Source organism: Linderina pennispora (genome assembly GCF_002104995.1).
Source record: "Linderina pennispora strain ATCC 12442 chromosome Unknown DL89scaffold_42, whole genome shotgun sequence".
Lineage (NCBI taxonomy): Eukaryota > Fungi > Kickxellomycota > Kickxellomycetes > Kickxellales > Kickxellaceae > Linderina > Linderina pennispora.
Window position 1 is genome coordinate 1 of NW_024468290.1, and position 25,781 is coordinate 25,781.

At 51.2% G+C, this 25,781-nt stretch overlaps 6 protein-coding genes and 4 non-coding genes across 10 annotated transcripts; 4 read left to right on the forward strand and 6 right to left on the reverse strand.

The window, feature by feature from the left end:
• Nucleotides 1-911: 911 nt before the first annotated feature.
• DL89DRAFT_t169 lies at nt 912-984 on the reverse strand. Its single transcript has one exon. It is a non-coding gene; the product is annotated as a tRNA-Lys (tRNA).
• A 113-nt stretch (nt 985-1,097) lies between these two features.
• On the reverse strand, nt 1,098-1,609 carry DL89DRAFT_271288 (uncharacterized protein). The gene has a single exon (XM_040888912.1). It carries the CDS (start codon nt 1,425-1,427, stop codon nt 1,209-1,211), a length of 219 nt encoding a protein of 72 aa, XP_040739490.1. The 5' UTR covers nt 1,428-1,609; the 3' UTR covers nt 1,098-1,208.
• A 52-nt stretch (nt 1,610-1,661) lies between these two features.
• DL89DRAFT_296485 (uncharacterized protein) lies at nt 1,662-3,326 on the forward strand (the record flags this gene model as incomplete). Its single annotated transcript, XM_040890724.1, has 1 exon — nt 1,662-3,326. One exon carries the CDS (start codon nt 1,662-1,664, stop codon nt 3,324-3,326), a length of 1,665 nt encoding a protein of 554 aa, XP_040739491.1.
• Nucleotides 3,327-7,442: 4,116 nt separating this feature from the next.
• On the forward strand, nt 7,443-8,477 carry DL89DRAFT_271290 (uncharacterized protein; the record flags this gene model as incomplete). Its single annotated transcript, XM_040888914.1, has 1 exon — nt 7,443-8,477. A coding segment is annotated over one exon (1,035 nt), but the record flags the coding sequence as incomplete, so codon positions are not given.
• Nucleotides 8,478-8,565: 88 nt separating this feature from the next.
• DL89DRAFT_271291 (uncharacterized protein) lies at nt 8,566-8,862 on the reverse strand. The gene is made up of 2 exons (XM_040888915.1): nt 8,763-8,862; nt 8,566-8,731 (listed from the first exon to the last, which is right to left on the reverse strand). Exons 1-2 carry the CDS (start codon nt 8,826-8,828, stop codon nt 8,630-8,632), a joined length of 168 nt encoding a protein of 55 aa, XP_040739493.1. The 5' UTR covers nt 8,829-8,862; the 3' UTR covers nt 8,566-8,629.
• A 19-nt stretch (nt 8,863-8,881) lies between these two features.
• On the forward strand, nt 8,882-10,519 carry DL89DRAFT_296486 (uncharacterized protein; the record flags this gene model as incomplete). Its single annotated transcript, XM_040890725.1, has 1 exon — nt 8,882-10,519. The coding sequence occupies one exon, from the start codon at nt 8,882-8,884 to the stop codon at nt 10,517-10,519; it is 1,638 nt and encodes a 545-aa protein (XP_040739494.1).
• A 1,547-nt stretch (nt 10,520-12,066) lies between these two features.
• Nucleotides 12,067-12,139, forward strand: DL89DRAFT_t166. Its single transcript has one exon. It is a non-coding gene; the product is annotated as a tRNA-Lys (tRNA).
• A 483-nt stretch (nt 12,140-12,622) lies between these two features.
• DL89DRAFT_t168 lies at nt 12,623-12,704 on the reverse strand. Its single transcript has one exon. It is a non-coding gene; the product is annotated as a tRNA-Ser (tRNA).
• Nucleotides 12,702-13,190, reverse strand: DL89DRAFT_271293 (uncharacterized protein). Its single transcript, XM_040888916.1, has one exon. The coding sequence runs from the start codon at nt 13,183-13,185 to the stop codon at nt 12,967-12,969; it is 219 nt and encodes a 72-aa protein (XP_040739495.1). The 5' UTR covers nt 13,186-13,190; the 3' UTR covers nt 12,702-12,966.
• Nucleotides 13,191-24,818: 11,628 nt separating this feature from the next.
• DL89DRAFT_t167 lies at nt 24,819-24,892 on the reverse strand. Its single transcript has one exon. It is a non-coding gene; the product is annotated as a tRNA-Asn (tRNA).
• Nucleotides 24,893-25,781: the final 889 nt, after the last annotated feature.

Consider the following 25,781-nt stretch of genomic DNA (forward strand, 5'->3'; position numbering starts at 1 on the left):
CCCTGACGTCGACATTTCAGCCGAATCAGGTGACGGTTGTTGACCTTGGAGATGGAATGAGTATTTATGAGCGTGGTGTGAGCAAAATAAAGGATAAATCAAGATCGACTGAAGAAACAGAAGAGGGTCCAGTCAGCCAGAGACCTGGTTTTATGTGGGTTGATTGTGGACATGATGAAGCGGGAATGAATCTGTAAGCTGGGTACCAACGAGATCCTTGCTACAGCCTACACAATAAAGTCAACAACATCTGATCTCTGATGGGCTACACAAACAGCTGTATTGAAGATATATCTGCACAGCTCCTTTTTTGGGGGTTATATAGAGGTTCTTATCTGCACAACAATTATTTATACATATTGAAACTATTGGCAATTTCAGTGAAGTAAAAATTTCACCCAAACTGCCAGCAGTTTCAACATGCATAAATAATTGTTGTGCAGATAACTAACTCTGAACGACCTCCATAGTATGTTTATGGTTATAAGCCATTGAGCTTGCATTGGCTATAGTACCTAAGTAAAAGAGAATATATTAGAAAAGAGTGAGGCCAAGGTAGTCTTAAAGAGATTAATAGGGAGCTAGTAAACAAAGGGAAGAGAGACTAGGCTACTACCTAGAGAAATTGAAGAATAAATGGAAAGAATAGGAAATAGATAATAGCAAATTAACCTATTTTTTTATTATGATGTTAAGAGGATATTCATAGATATTCTAATAATACTGGTTATTAGCTAAAAAAATAGGAATAATAGGAGTGTATATAGTATTGATTACTAAGTAGATAAGCAACTCAAAAATTCATATTAGTAGATTTTTAGTAGCATAAGTGTATGCTAATGAGAAGTGTTAGCTGCTCGCAGGCAAAAAAAAAAAGTTTAACTACTTTTGTATTCACAATACAAAAAGCAAGCCCGACGGGGGGGTCGAACCCCCAACCTTGAGATTAAGAGTCTCACGCTCTGCCGATTGAGCTAGCCGGGCGCCTCTTGTTATCGCTCGGCGGGAGTGATAATATGCTAGCAAAGGAGCTAGCGTCGGAAGAGCTCGAACCGGAGCTCAGACGTCGGGGAGAGAAGGTCGGGATTGTAACGGGTTATATTGGGAAACAGGTTCTGAGTCAAGGAATATTCGGGGGCTTGTTGTTCTTGTCTTGTCCTGTCGGTCTGACTTCTCCATATATATGGAGTAGTCAACGAGTGTCTTGGCTACGCTTTAGGTGTAGCATATACGATAGGAATTCCTGTGTTAGGATCCGTAAGAGGAGCATAAAGGGCGGACTTGTTCCGTAGACGAGGCAGTGTACTTGTGTTTATATTGCGAGTGGAACCTTGTGCGTGTGTGACGTTGTCTTGGCCCGGGTCTTGATCTTGATCTTGATCTCGCAGGTGGGCTTCGTCATGTTCATGCTCATCCAAGTTGAGCATAACACTCTTCTTCGCTCCTCTTAGCGCAGTAATCTTTTTGCACTCTTTCGCCGCCGCAACGCACTGTTTGCCGCCCTGAGTACGCCCGGATTACGCCCTGAGTACGCCCAGCACCGCCCAGTACCGCCCAGTACCGCCCAACAGCCACACCACCAACCGCAACTGCACCCGCCAGCGCCATTGCGCTTCACCTGTTACGCATAAATTTCAAATTTATTTGGAATTTGTGAAGAAATGGCGAACTACGTTCCCCTCGTTGCCTCTGGCAACGCACCAAACCAACTCGCAACCGCGAATGACCCGGCTGCGACCAGCGTTCCCACGGCGCAACATCCCCACCATGGTGGAGCTGCTGCGCAAACGCCCCAAACGGCTGCCACGGCCAATGCAGTGGCGCCACGGCCTGCGGGATTCTCGCCAGATCTGCAACCAGTGCAGCTGCTGGCAGCAGTAGTGCCAGACGAAGAATGGGCGGCTCTTGGCATCACCAGCGGTGGCCACGCGGACCACGTCGCCGCTGTGCCAGGGACTGCCCCACCGCGCAGGCAGCTCTCCTATGCCGAGGCAGTAGGAGGCCACAAGCGCCCACGCGCGCCCCGAGGACGCAGCACCGGCCAGGGCGCAAGCCAAGGCCCACCAGCGCCCCGACGCCCATCACGTCAGATGGAGGCCGAGAAGGCTGAGTATGCACCGCTGCTCAACTCGGCAACCATCTACGTGCCAATTGCGAGCACGAACCCCGACCGTGCAACGCTGATTGAGAACCAGGTTTTTGCGGCTCTAGGCCGCCCGACGGTGCCACCGTCGCACCGCAACTACCCGATATTCTCTTTCACACGCACAGCAGAGAAGATCGGCGTCACCCTGATGAGCCTGGACGACGCCATCACCATCGCTAAGCACCCATTCCGGCTTGGCAACCAGGAGCTGCAGTGGACATCGGCAATGGGCGTGATCCATCACGTAGCCATTGCCCACGTCCCAGCAACGCTGCCCTACAGAATCCGCGCAGCACTCAGGCCCTACGGCCAAGTTTCCCACCTGGAGCCGGTCCTCATCAACCAGCGCCACTACGGAGACTGGGAGTTCCTACTCCATGTCCCCAACGGGAAGACGCTGCCTGCATCTTTCAAGATGCACAAGCATCCGCTCCCAATCCCTCTCCTGCGGGGTGATTATGCCACCATGGCATGCCCACGATGCAAGGAGATCAACCCTGAGCAGTGCCACTGCCCAGGCCCTCAGTGCCATCGTGCCCACTCCCAGCGCCATAGCGCTAACCACAACAACCAAGCTGAGGCACTAGTTGCAGCCACCCCAGCTGCACAGACCCACGAGCCCTCCCCCGACCTGGATGTGCAAATGAGTGAGCATGCCATCGCACAATCGGCAGACCAGCCACGCAACTCTAATGGCCGACCAGTTTCGATCTCACCAGCCATCCTTATGGCTGAGGCATCGCCAAATGCACAAATGGCATCCCTCCCAACCACACCTTCTACACAGCAGGCCCCATCAATGCCAACCAGGGCAACTCCCCCAGAAGGCCTTGTTGACTTCCTGCCATATGGGCCACAGCTGCCCCACAGCACAAGTGTGCCAACCACTGCCAGCGAGTTTGAGCGCATCCTCTATGAAGATGACCACAGCTCAGCTGCATCATTCAGCAGCCAATCAGTTTGCTCATATAGTGAGCAATTCGGCTTTGAAGATGACGAGGACAGCGAGCAACCCTATGCTGCCCCAGCAGAACCCCTCCCTGAGGGACTGCAGATCATAGAGGACAGCGCATCTGATTCCTCTGATGCTCCACTAAGCCGCAGACTACGATCCCACACAAAGAAGGCCCGCCACACATCCCCACAGTTGGACAAGCAGGGCGCTGCAAGTGCTCACTAGAACACTAGCACCAAACTGCTAACAACTGGAACTGTTTCTGAATGTCAGCTCGAGAAATTCGAGAAGATATGCTAGAGACCATTGGCAAACGACCTACCTCTTCACGACCTTCAATGGGCTCTATGGCTGATGCCCCATTAGCCAGAGGCCCACCACCACCCCCAAATGTCCTTGCCGCTGCCTTTGTGCCTGATGAACACAATGATAGTGACAATGAGGATCCACAAGAACAGGAGCCTTCGGGCACTGACTCGCCACACCCAGATTTACCAGCCTGGGCTGAACTACCAGTCCCTGAACCACCATCCCTCCACCCACTCTCCCTGCCATGCCTCTGTATTGCCTCAGCAAATATGCAAGGTGCAATGAGTAATGAGCAGAAATTGCTTGAGTTTGAACAACTCGCAAAAGACAATGCTGTGAACATTGTGTTCATCCAGGAGTTCCAAGGTGCATTTGACCCATCTACACGCCTACGGGGAGCATTCAATGGCTTTGTCTGCTCAGCACCTGCCCCCACTACTACACGATCTGATGGTCGCCCTGCCCACTATGACACAGTCATTCTGACAGCCAAAGCACTTGGCACTGTAGAGCTGCAGACACCATTCTCATCACCACGAGCAACATTCCTCACTATCCCCTCACTGCGCCTGTTGTTAATCAACATACATGGCCCTTTTGGACAGGAAACTGATGACTTCCACTTCCATACAGCGACTGCAGCCAGCATGTTCCAGGAACATGGCTGGACACTGCTTATTGGTGGCGATTTCAATATTGCCCCAACATACAGAGACCGCCTACATGCTAATGATGATGAGCGCAATTTCCACATCATTCCCATGTATAACCTCTACAACAATACTGTGGATATCCTTGACTTTCAGCGCCAACGCATATCAGCAGCACCTGCCAATGCCACAACTGGGCCACTGGTGGACGACTTCACCTACAACCACAATCATGGTGGGTACATATCTCATCTAGATCTGTTTCTGGTACCCCTCGAATGGGCTTTGCGATGGAACACAGAGTACATCGCCGCTCTACCAGTGGCAGATCATAAGACGATAATACTCACCATTGATTCTGTGACTCCTGAGCCTAAGCGCACACACCGACCATACCGTCTGGACCCTGCCAAACTCAATATCGATACCAATATTGAGTTTGTCAACAAGAAATTTGACATGTTCCTCAGCAACATCCCTGAAACGCCCAGAGAGATACTGCCAGCATACATGCAAGTCCTGGCTGACATACTTGACCACTTTCGCAAGGAGGACTACCAACGAGATCGTGGCAAGCACCGTAGCATGCGCTCTAAGTTTCGCCAATTTGCCAACTTGGCAAACCAGGCACGTGTGGCAAACTCCAGTGCAGCAGCTAAGGCACTTCATAGCCAAATGGCAGCTATTGAAGAGGAGGCCAAGGCACTATATGTGACCATGGCTGACCATGTTGCTGACTGCTGCAAAAACACCTGGCTTCGTAAAGGAGATCGGCGAAACACATGGAACTACCAGTGCACCAGAAATGCCATCAACCCACCATCCTCAACAACAATCACTGCCCTACGGGATGCCAATACTGGCAACATTGTGGAGGACTGTACTATGATCCCTGAAGTTGCCAGACAATTCTATGGGGGTCATTCCTGGACTTATAAATTTTAGTTATTTGTAATTTAGTTAGATAGTTATTTGAATAATCGTTTTCAGAACTATTTTTAGCTACTAGATATTTTTGGAACAGATAACTATAATTGTTGTGTCCAGAATGTTTTTGTGTGTATAATTGATTTTAAAAATACAAATATTTTTTTTTGCCATTTCACCCAAACCGCCATCGGCATCTTGGAAAAGTTTCAGTGAACATAATTTCCTTGTGGTTGCTTAGCCACATCTATTGAGATATTGACTTTTGTTGCCCAATGATAATTAACCCCAAATATGCAAAGGTTTTTCTTTCTGGTTGAAATTATGTTCACTGAAACTTTTCCAAGATGCCGATGGCGGTTTGGGTGAAATTTTTATTTCACTGAAATTGCCAATAGTTTTAACATGTACAAATAGTTGTTATGCAGATAACTAGCTCTGAATGACCTCCTATATGGACATGTACAAGTGCACCCAACCAGCAGCCCAAGATGTGGATCATCTGCTAGATCTACACAAGCAATATGTGGATGCTCGACCAGCAAAACAAATTGCAGAGGCAACAGCAATGGTGGGTGAGTTGATCACCTTAGCACAGGTCACTGAGGCATGCAAGAGTGCAAGCCGCAAACGTGCTCCTGGGCCCAATGGCATACCAGTAGAGCTGTACATCAAGTGTGCTAAAGCATGTGAAGCTCTGTGGCATATTGCAAATTGCATCTTGGCTGATGCATCCCTAGTCACTGAGCAGTTCACTGCTGGTCGAATTGTGATATTGTTCAAGAAGAAGGACCCACTGGACCTACAGTACTACAGGCCCATCTCTCTCTTGAACTCTGACCTCAAGGTCATCACAAGTATACTGGCCCGACGCATTGGCTATGCAGTCCAGCACCACATCTCACCAGAGCAAACAGCAATTGTTCCTGGCCGCAGGATGTCTGATGCTATCCACAATGTAATGTGTGTGATGCACCATCTCAAGAGACAAGAGCACCCCTCTGCAGTCATTATGTTCCTTGACCAGGCCAAGGCATATGACCGTGTGGCACATGTCACTCTCTTCCGCCTACTGCGTGAGAACTACAGGCTCCCTCAAAAGGTCACCAACCTCATCGAGGCACTGTACAGCACTGCATCCTCCTCTGTCATGATCAATGGCATTGACTCAGCACCATTTCCAGTGCAAAATGGTGTTCGACAAGGGGATGCACTATCATGCATACTATTTGTCATGGTCATGGAGCTGCTAGGGTGTGCACTGTGTGAACATGTCCCACACACATGTTTCCCCACACTGAACCTTGCATCAGGCCCAACACTATTCTCACACTCTATGTACATGGATGACACAGCAGTTGTTATCAAGCGTGCCCACGACTACCAAAAACTGCAGTATGCTCTCAACAGATACTGCAAGGGCACAAATGCCTTGTTCAACGTTGAGAAGACTGAGGCAATTCTAATTGGGCATAGCAGCTATGATGCTGAGAGCCCATCGGCCGAATTACCAGTCAAACCAGTACCAATTGGCACCCCTGTGCGCTATCTTAGAGCATACCTAGGCACTGGCCTAGAGGTACAGGATCTGGTCAATAGCTCCATATCACACATCTCGGTGAGAGCTGCAAAAGCTGTGTGCAAACACACCATGCTCAGAGGCCGTGCTTTTGCAATCACCACATTTGCCCACCCCCTTCTACATTTCGCCACTCGGTTTACCCCATTCCAGATGCAAGATATTGGGAAACTGAAACAGCAGGTCTCTGGCATTCTGTGGGGCCGTACCCGACCATACCTCAATGAGACTCTGCTTGCGCAACCGGCAAAAAGTGGGGGCCTGGGATTTACATCCCTCCATGCTATTTACCGAGCAGTTGTGCTACGAGAGGCAGGCCAAGCAATGGCTGCTTTTGAGTGCATCATCAATGCCCAAGCCACATCGCAGCCAATACCAGAGGCGATTCCAGTTTGGGCACGGATACTACTGTCAGACTGGCAATATGACCGAGTCGACCTCCCAGGCAACAGCGGTGCACCAAAGCCATTGAGGGCAATGCGCGACCACATCTGGTGCTTCCTCCAGAACCCTTTCCTCCAGAGACACCGCCGCATCAACCTTCGAGATAAGGTCTGGCCAATATACTGGCAATCGATCTATAAGCGATTAGTGCATGCAAAATCGCACATCCGGATCCGCCTAGACCCCACCGTGGCACACAGCAACTTAGCCAACATGCCAATCATTGGCACCAGCATAGCCCCCATCCAGAGTGCCCACTGGTACCAGGTCCACAAGTTCTACAAATGGATTCGTGACCAGAATGCTCGTGCATCACCAAATGTGCCAACAACCCCCCCACTTTTCTCAATAGGCATCATTGAGTCATTCTCCAAATGGCTCAAGTCTGAGTACCACGGCTCGTCAGCCAAAGCACGACAAGCAGCAGCAGATCTCGCAGAAAACCTGGGCCTAGTCCAACAGCAAATCCAGCAGCAGGAAGAGCAGCGCACAGCAAACCCCCAGGCAGCAGCGTTAAAGCCATACCTGGCAAGCCTGTTCGTCAACAGCCAGCCAACAAAGCCAGAGCACAACCACTACTTCAGCCGGTGGTCTAGGACCACACACACAACCCAACACCTCCTACGCACAGACTCCCCAATTCCATTCCCAGAACCCGTACACCAGGTCCCCACTTTGGCCTTCCCAAAAATCCCCAAAACAACGCCATGGTCAATTGTGGCCAGAGTCAATGCCCCACCACAAGCCCGCGCTACGCTATACCGGCTCCACGTAGATCGCCTGCCCCGCCGATACCACCAAGACTCCCCAAAGCAGTGCCGCTGTGGAGCTACAGAAACCCCACAGCACCTGGCAGGTGCATGCCCACTCACAGCCCACTATCGGGACCAGGTTCTCCCCAAATACGTAGCTGTGGGCCAAGCCCTAGTGCCAAATGTCCTTGCTGAGGTAGCTGAGTCAATGGAAAGAGCCCACAGCGCTGGGATCCAAGACGTGGACATCTACGAATTGCCAATCACAAGACCACGCCCCCTAAATCGGCTCCCTTTCCCATTCCCACCCACACAGATCTCCCCAGGACACTGGCTAGTGTCACCAGCACTCCGCTGGACAGCCTTTACACTGCCACAGATCAGGGACAACTCACGCATAGCCCGAGAATTCCAACAGCTCTGGGAGCTTGGTACAAGCCTGCTCATTTACTTCCTGGCTATTGCACGCCATGATGAAGCCTACACAGATACTGTGTGGTCCACAGCCCGGTTCACCAGTGCATACAATGGAGAGTTTACCAAATATGCACTTGCATTTCTCCCACCCGACTCTTTCCTTCGCAGCTATCTCAACCAGCTTAAACTTGCGGTTCCGACTACGAGCCAAAGGCAATCAGATCTCGATGATCACGATCAAGACCACATCGGATCACAAATATCAGAAAACTCGCCCCGATCACGCAGACCACCGTAATGGACAATCGCAGCCCTGTAACCGGGATTTTGGAACCTCTGAGTGCACGGATTTCTCCCTTTAAATTACCTCTTTATTATCTTAGCAGCATTTGGCGGCTTTTCCATTAGGACCTCCATCTAAGATACAAATAAACGCTCTTTCACCATGAGCTAGCCGGGCATCTCTTCTTCGCTCCTCTTAGCGCAGTAATCTTTTTGCACTCTTTCGCCGCCGCAACGCACTGTTTGCCGCCCTGAGTACGCCCGGATTACGCCCTGAGTATGCCCAGCACCGCCCAGTACCGCCCAGTACCGCCCAGTACCGCCCAACAGCCACACCACCAACCGCAACTGCACCCGCCAGCGCCATTGCGCTTCACCTGTTACGCATAAATTTCAAATTTATTTGGAATTTGTGAAGAAATGGCGAACTACGTTCCCCTCGTTGCCTCTGGCAACGCACCAAACCAACTCGCAACCGCGAATGACCCGGCTGCGACCAGCGTTCCCACGGCGCAACATCCCCACCATGGTGGAGCTGCTGCGCAAACGCCCCAAACGGCTGCCACGGCCAATGCAGTGGCGCCACGGCCTGCGGGATTCTCGCCAGATCTGCAACCAGTGCAGCTGCTGGCAGCAGTAGTGCCAGACGAAGAATGGGCGGCTCTTGGCATCACCAGCGGTGGCCATGCGGACCATGCCGCCGCTGTGCCAGGGACTGCCCCACCGCGCAGGCAGCTCTCCTATGCCGAGGCAGTAGGAGGCCACAAGCGCCCACGCGCGCCCCGAGGACGCAGCACCGGCCAGGGCGCAAGCCAAGGCCCACCAGCGCCCCGACGCCCATCACGTCAGATGGAGGCCGAGAAGGCTGAGTATGCACCGCTGCTCAACTCGGCAACCATCTACGTGCCAATTGCGAGCACGAACCCCGACCGTGCAACGCTGATTGAGAACCAGGTTTTTGCGGCTCTAGGCTGCCCGACGGTGCCACCGTCGCACCGCAACTACCCGATATTCTCTTTCACACGCACGGCAGAGAAGATCGGCATCACCCTGATGAGCCTGGACGACGCCATCACCATCGCTAAGCACCCATTCCGGCTTGGCAACCAGGAGCTGCAGTGGACATCGGCAATGGGTGTGATCCATCACGTAGCCATTGCCCACGTCCCAGCAACGCTGCCCTACAGAATCCGCGCAGCACTCAGGCCCTACGGCCAAGTTTCCCACCTGGAGCCGGTCCTCATCAACCAGCGCCACTACGGAGACTGGGAGTTCCTACTCCATGTCCCCAACGGGAAGACGCTGCCTGCATCTTTCAAGATGCACAAGCATCCGCTCCCAATTCCTCTCCTGCGGGGTGATTATGCCACCATGGCATGCCCACGATGCAAGGAGATCAACCCTGAGCAGTGCCACTGCCCAGGCCCTCAGTGCCATCGCGCCTGCTCCCAGCGCCATAGCGCTAACCACAACAACCAAGCTGAGGCACTAGTTGCAGCCACCCCAGCTGCACAGACCCACGAGCCCTCCCCCGACCTAGATGTGCAAATGAGTGAGCATGCCATTGCACAATCGGCAGACCAGCCACGCAACTCTAATGGCCGACCAGTTTTGATCTCACCAGCCATCCTTATGGCTGAGGCATCGCCAAATGCACAAATGGCATCCCTCCCAACCACACCTTCTACACAGCAGGCCCCATCAACGCCAACCAGGGCAACTCCCCCAGAAGGCCTTGTTGACTTCCCGCCATATGGGCCACAGCTGCCCCACGGCACAAGTGTGCCAACCACTGCCAGCGAGTTTGAGCGCATCCTCTACGAAGATGACCACAGCTCAGCCGCATCATTCAGCAGCCAATCAGTTTGCTCATATAGTGAGCAATTCGGCTTTGAAGATGATGAGGACAGTGAGCAACCCTATGCCGCCCCAGCAGAACCCCTCCCTGAGGGACTGCAGATTATAGAAGATGTGCTCAAACTCACTGGCAGTGGTTGGCACACTTGTGCCATGGGGCAGCTGTGGCCCATATGGCGGGAAGTCAATAAGGCCTTCTAGGGGAGTTGCCCTGGTTGGCATTGATAGGGCCTGTTGTGTGGAAGGCGTGGTTGGGAGGGATGCCATCTGTGCATTTGGTGATGCCTCAGCCATGAGGATGGCTGGTGAGATCGAAACTGGTCGGCCATTAGAGTTGCGTGGCTGGTCTGCCGATTGTGCAATGGCATGCTCACTCATTTGCACATCTAGGTCGGGGGAGGGCTCGTGGGTCTGTGCAGCTGGGGTGGCTGCAACTAGTGCCTCAGCTTGGTTGTTGTGGTTAGCGCTATGGCGCTGGGAGCAGGCGCGATGGCACTGAGGGCCTGGGCAGTGGCACTGCTCAGGGTTGATCTCCTTGCATCGTGGGCATGCCATGGTGGCATAATCACCCCGCAGGAGAGGAATTGGGAGCGGATGCTTGTGCATCTTGAAAGATGCAGGCAGCGTCTTCCCGTTGGGGACATGGAGTAGGAACTCCCAGTCTCCGTAGTGGCGCTGGTTGATGAGGACCGGCTCCAGGTGGGAAACTTGGCCGTAGGGCCTGAGTGCTGCGCGGATTCTGTAGGGCAGCGTTGCTGGGACGTGGGCAATGGCTACGTGATGGATCACGCCCATTGCCGATGTCCACTGCAGCTCCTGGTTGCCAAGCCGGAATGGGTGCTTAGCGATGGTGATGGCGTCGTCCAGGCTCATCAGGGTGATGCCGATCTTCTCTGCCGTGCGTGTGAAAGAGAATATCGGGTAGTTGCGGTGCGACGGTGGCACCGTCGGGCAGCCTAGAGCCGCAAAAACCTGGTTCTCAATCAGCGTTGCACGGTCGGGGTTCGTGCTCGCAATTGGCACGTAGATGGTTGCCGAGTTGAGCAGCGGTGCATACTCAGCCTTCTCGGCCTCCATCTGACGTGATGGGCGTCGGGGCGCTGGTGGGCCTTGGCTTGCGCCCTGGCCGGTGCTGCGTCCTCGGGGCGCGCGTGGGCGCTTGTGGCCTCCTACTGCCTCGGCATAGGAGAGCTGCCTGCGCGGTGGGGCAGTCCCTGGCACAGCGGCGGCATGGTCCGCATGGCCACCGCTGGTGATGCCAAGAGCCGCCCATTCTTCGTCTGGCACTACTGCTGCCAGCAGCTGCACTGGTTGCAGATCTGGCGAGAATCCCGCAGGCCGTGGCGCCACTGCATTGGCCGTGGCAGCCGTTTGGGGCGTTTGCGCAGCAGCTCCACCATGGTGGGGATGTTGCGCCGTGGGAACGCTGGTCGCAGCCGGGTCATTCGCGGTTGCGAGTTGGTTTGGTGCGTTGCCAGAGGCAACGAGGGGAACGTAGTTCGCCATTTCTTCACAAATTCCAAATAAATTTGAAATTTATGCGTAACAGGTGAAGCGCAATGGCGCTGGCGGGTGCAGTTGCGGTTGGTGGTGTGGCTGTTGGGCGGTACTGGGCGGTACTGGGCGGTACTGGGCGGTGCTGGGCGTACTCAGGGCGTAATCCGGGCGTACTCAGGGCGGCAAACAGTGCGTTGCGGCGGCGAAAGAGTGCAAAAAGATTACTGCGCTAAGAGGAGCGAAGAAGAGATGCCCGGCTAGCTCAATCGGCAGAGCGTGAGACTCTTAATCTCAAGGTTGGGGGTTCGACCCCCCCGTCGGGCTTGCTTTTTGTATTGTGAATACAAAAGTAGTTAAACTTTTTTTGCCTGCGAGCAGCTAACACTTCTCATTAGCATACACTTATGCTACTAAAATCTACTAATATGAATTTTTTTGAGTTGCTTATCTACTTATTAATCATCACTATATACACTCCTCCTATTTATACTATTTTTTAGCTGATAACGAGTAATATTATAATGGTAGCCACTCTTAGGCTTATATATTTTAATACTCTCTAATATAATTCATATTAAATCTTTTCAAAAATGCTAATAGAAGTTTGGGTGAAATTTTTATTTCACTGAAATTACCAGTAATTTCAACATATATAAATAATTAATGTGCAGATATCTAACTCTGAAAGATCTCGATGCAATTAAGAAACTCGGAGTATCCTACGCTAGTCGACTAAAAAAAATGCAAAATAGATATGACCAAATTAGTTTAATATTCACAATCAAAAAGGGGGATCGGCAAAAGAATCGTCAGCGACAGGATTTGAACCTGTGCGGGCAGAGCCCAACAGATTTCGAGTCTGTCTCCTTAACCACTCGGACACACTGACGCCTATCCAGATCAACCCAAGACTTCAGGCCAGTCAACTACTGGTGTTATCGCTCGGCGGGAGTGATAATATGCTAGCAAAGGAGCTAGCGTCGGAAGAGCTCGAACCGGAGCTCAGACGTCGGGGAGAGAAGGTCGGGATTGTAACGGGTTATATTGGGAAACAGGTTCTGAGTCAAGGAATATTCGGGGGCTTGTTGTTCTTGTCTTGTCCTGTCGGTCTGACTTCTCCATATATATGGAGTAGTCAACGAGTGTCTTGGCTACGCTTTAGGTGTAGCATATACGATAGGAATTCCTGTGTTAGGATCCGTAAGAGGAGCATAAAGGGCGGACTTGTTCCGTAGACGAGGCAGTGTACTTGTGTTTATATTGCGAGTGGAACCTTGTGCGTGTGTGACGTTGTCTTGGCCCGGGTCTTGATCTTGATCTTGATCTCGCAGGTGGGCTTCGTCATGTTCATGCTCATCCGAGTTGAGCATAACACTGGATTCTTGAGAGAAATAACGTATTAATAAATGAGAGCAATAGAGCTCCGTTAGAGTTTACATTGTCTTTTCACCATTAGCCATGACTGCTAGTAGTGTATGGCCACTCTAGGGCGTTGGCAGTATGCTCATCTACATATTGCGATTTAAATTATAATTTGTGATACTAGAATTGCTCTGCTCATAATGCGAGCTCGGCTACTAGTCAGCATGGGTTGACATGTTGATAAGAGCATCATGGCGGACTGGTCATTTGAACATGTCAGATGGTTGTTGGTGCAATTTTGATCATGGACATCTCCCATCTTGGTGGCCTGCTCAGCGTAGGTGCTTCAGCACTGGTTCGCTGCTGCATGCCTCTTGTGTGACCTCTTTATTGCAGGGGTGGTGCTAGAAGCACCAGCAACAATGGCCATAAAGTGACGGAACTGCTCAGGAATACCGTCTGAATCACAGAGTGACTGGAAAATGAGCCTGAAGTTTAGAACTGCTGCGAGATCGCAGTTCAAGAGCCAAGATGAATAGGCCTGCCTATATTGTGCCATGGCCTGCTTATATGACTTGCTTGTGCAGCGGAGAAGGCCATGGCACTTCACAGTTGGGTTCTTCGATCTCTGGTAGGGCTGCAGATTGGGAACATGCTAGAATGTCTGCTGCAGCGGCCTCCGTTTCATCTAATAATATCTTTGCTGCTTTGTGTGCAGCCTTCTTGGCCAATTTTCACCCTTTTCTGCTGCTTCCCTTGCCTCTGTTGCTGCCCTCTTTGCTGCGTTGATCTTGGTAACCTCCTCACATGTTTTTGAAACAAACACCTGCTTGATTATTTGCTTGTCTAAGTGCACATGGCCTGGGATCCATGATGTCCACAGAGGCAAGCATTGGGGAGGAGACTTGCCAAGCTGCTCATTCTTGATAAGCTGGCATAGACAAATGTATGCACACAGATGCTTAAGTGGATTTGCCTTGGCATCATAGTATCAGCTGTCTTTGGCAAATCTGTACTTGGCATTATAGGCATTAAGGACTGGTGCCAGCTTGTTATAGATTGCAAGCATCAGTGGGGTGAGCACACTGAGATCAGGGTGCCTAGAGGCAACTGCCTGGTAGAGCTTCTGTGCAGGTGTATAAATACACACTTGACATGCATTATTGAACTCAGCCTTAGACACATTGCCCATTGTACTATGCAGTGTGTTTTTGCAGCTGTGAATATCAATCAATTTGGCTAGAATCCACTGTAGGCAAGTGCCATAGTGCAACACAATGTTGTTCTTATATGCTGTTAGCAGCTCGGTGTCAACATATGTCACTACCTGATTCATTTCATATATGCCATGTAGCTTGATATCACCATTATGTAATAGATAATCATAAATATGATATCTAACTACATCACTGAAATCTGTGCTCAACAGTTCTGACCTGTCCTTCTGGTTGACGAAATCCTTGGCAGATATGACAGTCTTCGCCTTCAGGTTGCAATAAATAAATAACTAAATTGAGCAAAAGAATCCCTTTTTCACAAATATTGCAGGGTCAAAGGCATCATCATCAGCTAGTTGATAGAGTAATATCCATCATGCAAGCATGTATGTATGCTCTTTGATGATATTGATGCTGTGTACAAATTGCTCTAGGCGGGGCAATATAGAATCATGGAAGCCAATACCACCAAGTGATGTCTTTATGACAGTAGTGCTGCGTGTAATATTCATTTGAGAAATTCAATAGGCAAGTAAGAAGAGAAATGATGCTGTTCAGCTTTGCTGTATTACATATGCATAGCATTAAGAACTTTTTATTAAAAATTATCTGGCTTGGATGGTTCTTGGGGCCCTTAGCACTGATACAGTCTCTTGAATCAGTCTATACAGACTGGGTCTATTGTGGCCCAAATACTACCACTTACGCATGTTCATAAGACAAATTAATTTATAAAATAAACCCACAAATATTGCATAACCACCAGAAGAGATATATGGCCTTATTCAATGTGCTCATAAATAAACATCCTAAGAGTGTTGTGCAGCCAGTGATGACCACCATGATGATGCCATGGAAGTTATTAGGCCGACTGACAATGAGAGCAGCTCTTGTGCTGAACCAATGGAGATATCTAGTGGAGACCTGTGACCACTACAATAACAACTCGTCACCCTGGTTTCACCGATGAGGTCAGATGCCACACAAGATCAAAAAGGAGTTTATAGAGTAAGTCACCCAAACTCGTATGGAAGCTTAAGAGTTTTATCTTTTTTAACCCATTAAATAATTTCTAGCGGACGGTCGGACACTTTTTGGACTATAAAATCTTATATATAGGTAAAGAAAGATAAAGATATTCAGGGAAATATTTATAGTGACTACCTAAACCCCTTAATTCCCTGTTTCATTCCGCTGTTACTCTGTGACACCAACTTTAACATCAGGTGTCAGAGGGATATGCTCCAGCGGCAATGTCAATAGCCATGATGCTGCGGCAAACGGCACAGTTGCAATGAAGACTTTTTTCAGTGCCAAAACATATGCGTGCACAAGCATTGTGCGGACATCATCCGGTAGACCTGAGTGGTAGATAGCTGCCTGGTCGTTGACCGATGCCAGAATCTGCGAAGTATACTGCGGGTTCTGGGCCACAAGGTCTGCGAGCTTGGGCTTCAAGGCATTCTGCAAAACGCTTTGTAGGATAGCGATGCCGATGCTGGAGCCAAGCACGCGCATGAAGAGGAACAGTGTAGTAGTGGCGGCCATGTATTCTTTGGGTGCAGCGGCTTGCACGACGATGAGGAGGATCTGGATGTTAAGGCCTAGGCCAAAGCCAGCTATCAGCATGTACCCGATTTGCTTACCCGAGCTTGTCTGCTCGTCAAACAGAATCAAAAGCCCAGTTCCTAGCACAAACACAGCGGTTCCCACGATCACCATGGCACGGTACCGGCCGTACTTTGTTACGACGAATCCCGAGACAACCGACATCAGCGATAGACTGAGGAGATATGGCAAAAGGTGGAGACCTGAGCTGATGGCGCTCGAGTTCTTGACTATTGTGTACCAGATGGGGATGAAGAACAGGGGTGAAAACATGGCGACGCCCATGAAGAACTGGCCAATTACAGACAGACTGATATTGCGGTGACGGAACAGGTGGATGGGCACAATGGGATCGGCCTTAGTTCTCCACTCTATCACCATGAAGACGCCCAGCCCGGCCACACCAAACACCAGTAGACACACAACGCGTGTTGAGTTCCATGGGAAGTTCTTGCCGCCCCAGGTCAATGCCAGCATCAGCATGACCACCGATCCAATCAGGACAAATGAGCCTAAGAAATCGACCTTGCGCAGCTTGGACATGAACGAACCTGTAGGCTGCGGCAACCGCAGCAGGAAAATCACAATCAGCAGCACTACGCCAGCTACGGGCAGGTTAATGAGGAATGCCCAGCGCCAGCTTGCCTTGTCGGAAAACACGCCGCCAAGCACGGGTCCAATCACGGATGCAAGTGACCACACAGCACCGAGCACACCCAAGTACGCCGGCCGCTGCTCTTCGGTAGTCACATCAGAAATAATAATGAACACCAATGCGACCAGGCCGGCACCACCAATCCCCTGAAAAGCACGCCCAAAAATCAGCACGCCCATGGAGTTCGCCCACCCGCACACAGCACTGCCGGCAATGAATATGACGATAGAAAATATGAGCGTTGGAACACGCCCAAATGTATCGCTCAGACGGCCATACAATGGCTGCAGTGCAGTTGTAGTCAGGAAATAGGCTGTTGCTATCCACGTTGCGTCCGACAGAGCTTCGAATTGGTTGGCAATCTTGGGGATGGCTGTGGTGACGATGGTTAGATCCAGGCTGGCTAGCAGCATGGTCAGTGCCAAAGACACAAAAACAACAATGCGCTTGAACGTAGACATCTCGATTGGAGCAGCAGTGGTTGGAGGGTTATCAGAGGCGGATTCGATGGCTCGCTCGGACTTGAAAGATGCGGCAGCAGAAGCAATGGTACTTTGCTTCTCAGACGACATTGAGGGATCGAGTTCCTGCTTGGAAGTCATCGTAGGGAACAAAAAGTAAAGCCTATTAGTGCTGTAGTACAAATAGGTTTGTGAAGAACAGAAGGTGTCTGCACAGCAAGCAGCGTGGCTAGTCTGCCAGCCCATCTATATATACGCCAGTCTTTCCTGATGCTGGTTGTAGCATGCGAGTCCAAATTTGACAACCCTTGACGACTAGCAGGGAAGCTCACATATTCTAGAATGATTACGTGTATTGTGTTGAAAATTACGGACTTGTGGAAAAGGAAAGCCAGCGAGTACAGAATTAGTAATGGCCCCAGAACTCGGAGCCAGCGGGAGCTCCGAGAAAAATATAGGAAAAAATCTAAAGAAAAGGACGCTTTTGGCACATCTCTCCTGAGTAAAAAAAACAGAGGCATCACCAAACAAAATGACAGCATGCTGACTAAAATTATTTTGGTGATTTCTGCATAAAAATGCGTGGGGCAGAGAAATGTCGACTCTTTTCCAGACAGTTTTTACCGAGAGCGGAAACGAACTCGCATACGCCTCAAGGGACCTGTTTTCCTCTATGTTCTCAGACCGACACTATACATCCAACATCAGCAGCATATGCATCGCTATGGCATCACTGATCCACAAAGAAGATTTGATTTATAGGCTAATTTGCGCGCGTGAGTCATGGCAAGGCTTTGGCCTGTGGCCTCGCAGATGCAGCATCAGATGGCTGAAGCAAGTGGCCTGGAAGGAGCAATGTGGGCAGCTGTATGGAAACCATGCCATGGAGCAGTGCACACCACTCGACTGATCTAAACACGCCATGCTGTTCTTGAGAGTCTTCAATAATTATTAAGATGTAGACGGAGACGTATGTGATCAAGGGCAGGGTTGGACTTTGAGGATGGGCAGAGCCAGGCGTGCAGTAAACCAGAGGGGGTGAGCAGTCGGCGATCGATATTTATACTATTCCTGCCGAAACACCTGCTACGCGCAAGGGAGGGAGGGGTATTTCACCAATTGTTATTTGCTTTTCTGAAACAGATTCTTGGTGGCATTTTACCACAGAAGGGACAGCAAAAACAGAGCATCACAATCGCCGAAAATGATGCTGGAAACCCGTGCTTCTGTATTTGCCACTATGAGAAGCCCGTACCCATTGTCGGAATGGCAGCGCCATGTTCGAACACATAAAAGGCAATGCGGCCACTGAGAGATTGATCACTGCAAATGCGGAGCAGGATGAGGTTCTTGCATGTCTCATGCTGAAATGTACGCCGCAGTTTGGAGGACAGACATGTGTATGTTGCCTATGTATTCAGGCGATCGGTGTGTCTCTCGGATCCAGAAGGTCCCTATTGATCAAATGGCCTGCACTGAAAGAGTGTGGTAGATCCGGCCCTTTTTGGGATCCGAGTGGCGATGGTGCCAAGGACAAAAATTTCCGGCTTGCGCTAGCAGACAAAAATGTGCTGCTGACTTCTGGACGTCACACTTCATGTTGTCAACAAGCAAGGCTCTGCTGAGAACACCACGTGCCCCTTCCCTCAGCAGGCTTACTTTTCTCTTTTCCACACCTCACTTACCTGCTGTTTCACAATTGTTTTCCCAAATGCCATTGACCGGAGTGGACAATCACAGCCAGGACCTGGCACACACCGACAGTCTCGCAGCACCCGGTGCTGTCGATGCAGCCCCGGAGTCAAATACAGGAGCTAGCCCACAACCACCTACGTCCGAGGGCCCTCTGGCTTTTGGTCTGCCCGCTGGTACGCAACGGGAGTACGTCAACCGACTGCCCTCTGGCCAGGTCTCTGTCGCCTCGCTAAAGTCTTTTACAGAGTCCGCTAGCGCGGCACCAAACAACCCCGAAATTGTAGAGCAGCCAGCCAACCGCACAACAGCAGAGGAGCAGTCGCAGGCGGTGATGCCAGAGGACCAGGAGAGCATTGCCAGCTCGTTTTACTTTGGGTCAGATGCCCACAGCAACACACTCGTGGGCGTGGCACCGACAGGGTCGCTGAGCCCGCCGCATGGGTTTGCGCAGAGCGATGGCGCCAGCCTGCGTGTACACACTGGAAGCATCCGTGAGCGTAACTACCATTTGCGAGCCTCAGCTACGCTTGACGGTGAAACAGAATACTACGATGATGTCCGGTCCGGCTCGATTTCCCTGTATGGTCGCAGCATTGTGTCACGCCGGCGCATGTCGTCATTGGATGCGCTGGGGTTCTTGGACAACGACGAGCTGGATAGTGTCACTGAGGGCAGCGAGGGAGATGCATCAACGACACGAGTTCGCATGGCTACAGATATGGCATACAACGCTCTGCGTATTGGCCCAGAAAACTCAATATTCACCGCTGGGGGAGCATCCACAACCACCGGCCACCGCGCTTTATCATTTGCAACTTCGAGCGACCCCGGGCTGCCCAGCACCGCATCATTTTACGGTGGGTACTATTCCGAGGACGAAGATATTGCAAGTCTAATCCGTAGTGATGTGGCCGTGTACGGTGGCGAGGACGTAAAATTCCCATTCCTGCCTGACAATTTCAGTGAGTTCAGCAGCTCTGCGGTCTACTCGCCAGGTGGCATGGACCAGGACCGTCGGTCTCTACAAAACCCAAGCGAAGGCGCCCCCAGCCAATCCGCGTTGCCGTCGTCCCAGCACAGCCGCCACCGTGGCAAACTCACGCGCAGGACCACAAACAGGGCCAATGAGAATATCCTGAACAACGCCGAATCGTCGCGCATGGCGAGGCAGAATAGTGTGGGTGCGTCGTCGTCGTCGCCGCATGTGCGGAGAACAATGACTAGCACACATGGGAGGAGGTACCGGAGGCAGTCGGCGGGCGAGGCATACCATGCGCCCGGTGGGACCAGTACCCAGGGAATGACAAACCCGGCAAACATCCGGCCAAACGCTATCATGAGGTTCTTTAAGCGCATTTCTCCCCGAAACAACCAGCTGTAACAAAACAAAAGGGCACTTATCCATCCATTTCGAGTACAAACCATTGGCACTTTATTTATTTGCAAGACATTAGAATGCAATGAGGCAGTCCAGCTGTTTCTTGGTGAGTGGTTGCAGAATTACAATGCTGCCAATGCTGCCTGCAGCTCCGGCCGTCGATGCCGTAGCCATTAGTAAAAGTGAAAATACAAGAATGGCAGAAATAATGGCGAGCAGCAGAATGGTGCGCCGATGCCTTTATATACACAGAGCCTATTGCGATATACGCCATGTACGTTTATTGAATTCGGATTTCTAAACATAGACTCGTCCAGACCCTTTTATTTTTCCTTTGCATCACTCAGCGTAGCCTTCTGCATCGCGTTGACAAGCAGATCATCTTCGTCCTGCTCTGCCTTGTCTTTTGCTGTAGGCGCTGCCGCGCGCGCCCGCCAATTCCCACTTGTGTCCGCCCTTTTGCCACGCAACTCGTGCGACTTTTCCAGCCGATCTTTGTCTAGGTTGGCTTTCTTTGGGAGTACTGGCCAGTCGCCTGCAGTTTTGGCTATCCTTTCTGCCTTGGGCGATTCTGGGAAATTTTCTCTTTGAGGCCCCTCTGCTTGCGCTCGCCGTCTGGCTGCTGGCGGCACGTACTTTTGCCTCTCCTCTATGGCAACAAAGCCGGTCCGGATTCGTCGCTCCTTGCGCAGTGAACCGTCGGCGCGCCGCGATGCTGGGATGACGCGCTCTTCCTGCGTCTCTGTCTGTGTGCGTGGTTCTGTCATTGGGTAGAAGGGGCTTACAGACAATGAAAAAAGGCAATATTGCGCTACATTCCACAAGTCATTTGCGACAATCAGTTTTCGACAACAAAGTATGGCTTGATTGGCCAAGCTGACCTCGCCCCTTGCGCAGCATAGCGGGTGCTTGGCAAAGTGCGATCGTTGACAGGCAAGCTCATGGGCAATCCCCCCACAGCCAAACATGCTCTGAGTAGAGTGCGGAGGACAAGGGGTTTATCCTCACTTCTCTCTGGCATGCTCAAGGGAGAACCTGCATATAAATATCGATATTTTCTGTCCAGCTCTCCTCGTTTCCCATCTGCAAACTCGGTGTAAAATCTTCTTTTTTTTGAACTCTTGATCATGGTTGACTTCAACAACTTGGCGAACATGGCCACATCTGCATACAAGCAGTACCAGGAAACTACTTCGGGCGACAGCAGCCGTCGCAACGACAGTGAGAACACTTATGGTAGCCAGAGCCGTAACGACAGCAACCGTCGCAACGATGACGACAACAGCTATGGCAGCGATCGTCAGGACCAGGGCTACGGCAGCCAGGGCCGCAACGACAATGATAGCTACAGTAGCGGCCGTAACGATAGCAACCGTCGCAACGATGACGACAACAGCTATAGCAGCGGTCGCCAGAACCAGGGCTACAGCAACCAAGGCCGCAACGACAATGATGACTACAGCGGTGGTCGTCAGAACCAGGGCTACGGCAGCCAGGGCCGCAACGACAATGATAGCTACAGTAGCGGCCGTAACGATAGCAACCGTCGCAACGATGACGACAACAGCTATGGCAGCGGTCGCCAGAACCAGGGCTACAGCAACCAAGGCCGTAACGACAACGATAGCTATGGCAGCGGCCAAAACGAGAATAGCTACGGGGGAGACAACAACAACGGCCCCAAGCCCAGCAACTACCATGGTGGCAGCAGCTCTGGAAACAACGGCCGTAACGATGACTACAGTGGCAGCCAGGGCAACAGTGGCAGCCAGGGCAACAGTGGCAGTGCAGGAGGTTTTAACATTTCGCAGGCTGCGTCGCTGGCTTCAGGGCTCCTTGGTGGTGCAACAAGAACAGCAGCAGTAACAGCAGCAATGGCGGCTTTGACATTGGCCAGGCTGCTTCCCTCGCTTCGTCTTTCCTGGGTGGTCAGCAGAGCCGCAGTGGTGGCGGAAACAATGACCTGTTCTCGACTGCCTTGAGCCTCGTCAGCGGTGGCGGGTTCAACCAGGGTAATGCCAGCAAGAGTCAGATGCTGTCTAGCTTCAGCAGCATCTTTGGTGGTGGTAACTCAGGCGGCAACAACCTGGCCTCTCAAGGACAGCAGGCCATGGGTCTGGCTGCTGCGTACATGGCGTTCCAAAAGTTCTCTGGTGGCGGCAACAACGACGGCAACAACAGCGGCAACAACAACCGTGGCGGCGACCAGAACCAGCTTATTGGTATGGCTATGTCCGAGGCTAAGAAGCTTTTCAACCAGCACTCTGAGGAGGGAGGCAACGCCAACGAAAAGGAGACTCTGGCTACGGCTGCACAGGCAGCAATGAAGCTATTCGGCTCTCGCTAGCATGTTCTAGTTTGAAATATATATTTTTCTCACTCCAAACTCCAATCTCTTGGAACAAAGACTCAGAACCCTGTCAGTGGGAACGGCCCGCGCGGGTCGTCAGCCAGGTCGAGTCCGATCTTGCCCAGCGCGTTTCCTGAAACTGGTATGTCTTGCAGCTTGCAGTTGTTGGTCAATTGCGGCGGCAGCTTCGTGCTATTGGCGATCATATACGGCGCCTCAATAAACGTCAAGCTAAGGCCCTGCACGTCATGGTATGCCATATGGCAGTGGAAAAGCCAAACCCCTGGGTTATCAGCACGGAACCTGACCACCGCGTACGACAGTGGGGGAACAGTGATGGTATCACGGCGCACAGGGTACTTGCCAGCAAGCAGTCTCTTAGTCGGGTCCTTGTTCGTAGCACCACGTATAACGATGAAAAATTGATGTCCGTGCAGATGGAACGGGTGCGAGTTGACATCGTAGTTGAAGATCGCAATCTCGACATCCTCGTGGGTGTCCAATATCACTGGATAGGTCTTGAACCCGTACACGTCAGGGTAGTATGCCTGGTATCCAGTGGTAAGCGCTGTCACTAGCGAGGGGACCTTGGGCCGTACAAAGGTGCGGTTGTTATATGCGAGGTGCTCTCGCTGATCGTCGTAAATGGATGTGCGTACTTCCAGCGGCACCCACTTTTGCACGCCCGGCGGATCTACCTTGTCAATCGGAACTAGATCAATATCCTGGAAAAAGTCCCAACTGACGGTGCTCACAGAAGCATTTTTCAAGTGGGCCGTTGGCGAGTATTCGACAAGCCCCTCGAACGGAAGAGTCGCGCGTGCCACACCTGCCTGGATGTCCGTGAAAATGTCAGCATGGTAGATGTAGTTAGTGTCAGCCCTGCTCTTCGCGGTAACTAACACTGAAGCACGCTGCCCCACAGACAGCTGCATGCTACTGGTGACCTTCTCCTCGACATCGGTACCATCGACCTCGATAACCCGCATATCATGGTCCTCGATTCCGAAGCGAACCATACCAGTCCCCGATACATTCATCAGGCGTAGCCTGTATGTCTTGCCTGGTGTGAACTTGAGCTTTGTCTTTTGAAGATCGCTTCCACCTGCACTATTCACGAGCATGTATGGGTGGAATGGTGATACGCGTGTGGCCTCGCTGGTGCTCAGTAGCTGGTCCTCGATTTCGGCTGCTTCGCGGTGGTAGAAGGCCTCAAGCATCACAACCATGTCCTCATCGTACTTGTACACCTCCTTTGGCGGATGGCTAATGAGGGGTGTGCGCAGACCATCCAGCCACTGTGCTTTGTTGTGGCTGTGGATCCAGTACGTTCCCGTCTGCACCACGTTGATCTCGTACGTGAAATTGCTGCCAGGCGGGATTCCACACTCGGTTGCACCAATAGCACCATCGTAGTAGTTTGTACCGTTCTGGAAGAAGCCGTGTGTGTGCAGAGAAGTCACCTCCTGTAGCTTGTTGGTTGCATGAATCACTAGCGTATCGCCCAAGTTGACATGCACCTCAGGTGGTGGCCATTTCCCATTAATACCGATTCCACGCCGCGAGTTCTCGCCGTCGGGGTTGATCTGGACGTACTCGATGTTCCAGTCCAAATGAACACGCTTAGCCAGGACACTGCCGAACGCTGCAAACGAAAGTAAGTAGACACCAGTTAGCTTCATCCTGCAGCAAAAAGTATATAACTTGGAGAAACGAGTTTGGTAGGGAGAGCGGAAGGACAGTGCAGAGCATGGGCATTAAATATGAAACTGGCCTTCCACTTGCACCTGAGGAGAATGCGCAATATTTGCCCAAGGCTGCACCGAGCAGGGTTGTCAGGCCTTCCAAGCCATGCCTTGGCCAAGCGCCGCATGCTACTATACATGAAAGCGGAGGCCTCTGTAAACAAACGCCACAGCAGATGTGCAACATCAACAATTGCAATATACAGACAATGGAACCATCCACCATCTTCGTCAATGCGCCCCGTGTGAATATACAGCGAAACCCACCGTTAGTAGGGCGGCCAATTGGTGTGGAAAAGCTACATGCTCAGGATACATCGCAGACTGGTTCGCTCTGGCTTCCGGTTGAACAAAACAGATCTTTCTCAGCACATATTCTCATACAGCGCTGCATTCAGACCTGGGATTCATGCAATGGGTCGGATAGCCCAACGAGCCATTGACTGGTGGCTATGAACGCATGGTAATAGTGTCCCCTCTGGGGCACGACACCTTGGGTTCGAATATAGAAATAGAAAACAGGGCAAAAGATCGCTCTCGGATAGGCTCGAACTATCAACCTCCTGATTAACAGTCAGACGCGCTAACCAGTTGCGCCACGAAAGCTGATCCGGCTCGTAAACCAATTTCTGAAAGCATAAAAATTAACATGTATATGATCCGCAATGAACCTGTGTTTGAGGCTACTTTCATCGTTGGTCCCTGCTGCCTCCGCCAGCAGCACATGTGTCTTTGCCAATGCTTTAGTAGGACGCTGTCTCGTCCAGTGTCCTGCTCATCAAACTACTGACATATTCGGTAAATAAACGCTGCTATTTGGAATATTGTACCGCTGACGGTCGATATGTGTGATATGCATCTGCTACCGTTTCCATGATATGCAATGGGCAAACCATACGGACCATGCGGTTAGATCAAAATATGCATGGTAGCATTTAGTTTAAGCACATGTTGCGTCAATGAAATGGCGGCAGCAATGTAGACTGCAAACTGTCTATAGTTCATAAAATGAAAGTCGTTGGTGTTGCCACTGTCTGCCGAATACATGCACATAGGGCTGGTCCACAGGTAATTCTTGAAGGTGGCGTTGTGAATCGTCAGCGGCTCCTGCTGAATCCAGACACATTGAGGACTTGGATAACAAAGCCAGTTTCTGCTATGTATATGCATAGGAAGGTAGTTGCTGTACGCAGGAAGAACAGCGTAGACTGTGGCAGCTATTTACCAGCAAAACACAAAAACGGTCGGTTGGCAAAAAGCAGAGTAGGTCGCTGCAAACGATGCAAGCCGAAAGGTTTATTAAAATACTCTGTGAACAAGTCTAGCTGTGGTACGTGAATGGACGGGTGCCGAAACTGCCTTGACTGCTGCTAGTGCTATAGAGGTATGTGAGGACATGGTCTGGGCTATTGCCCTCGGCAGCACTAGTCAATGAATGGGCATTGCTTTGTGATTTTGTTGATGTATTCGAATAAAAGATGGAGCCATCGGGTTC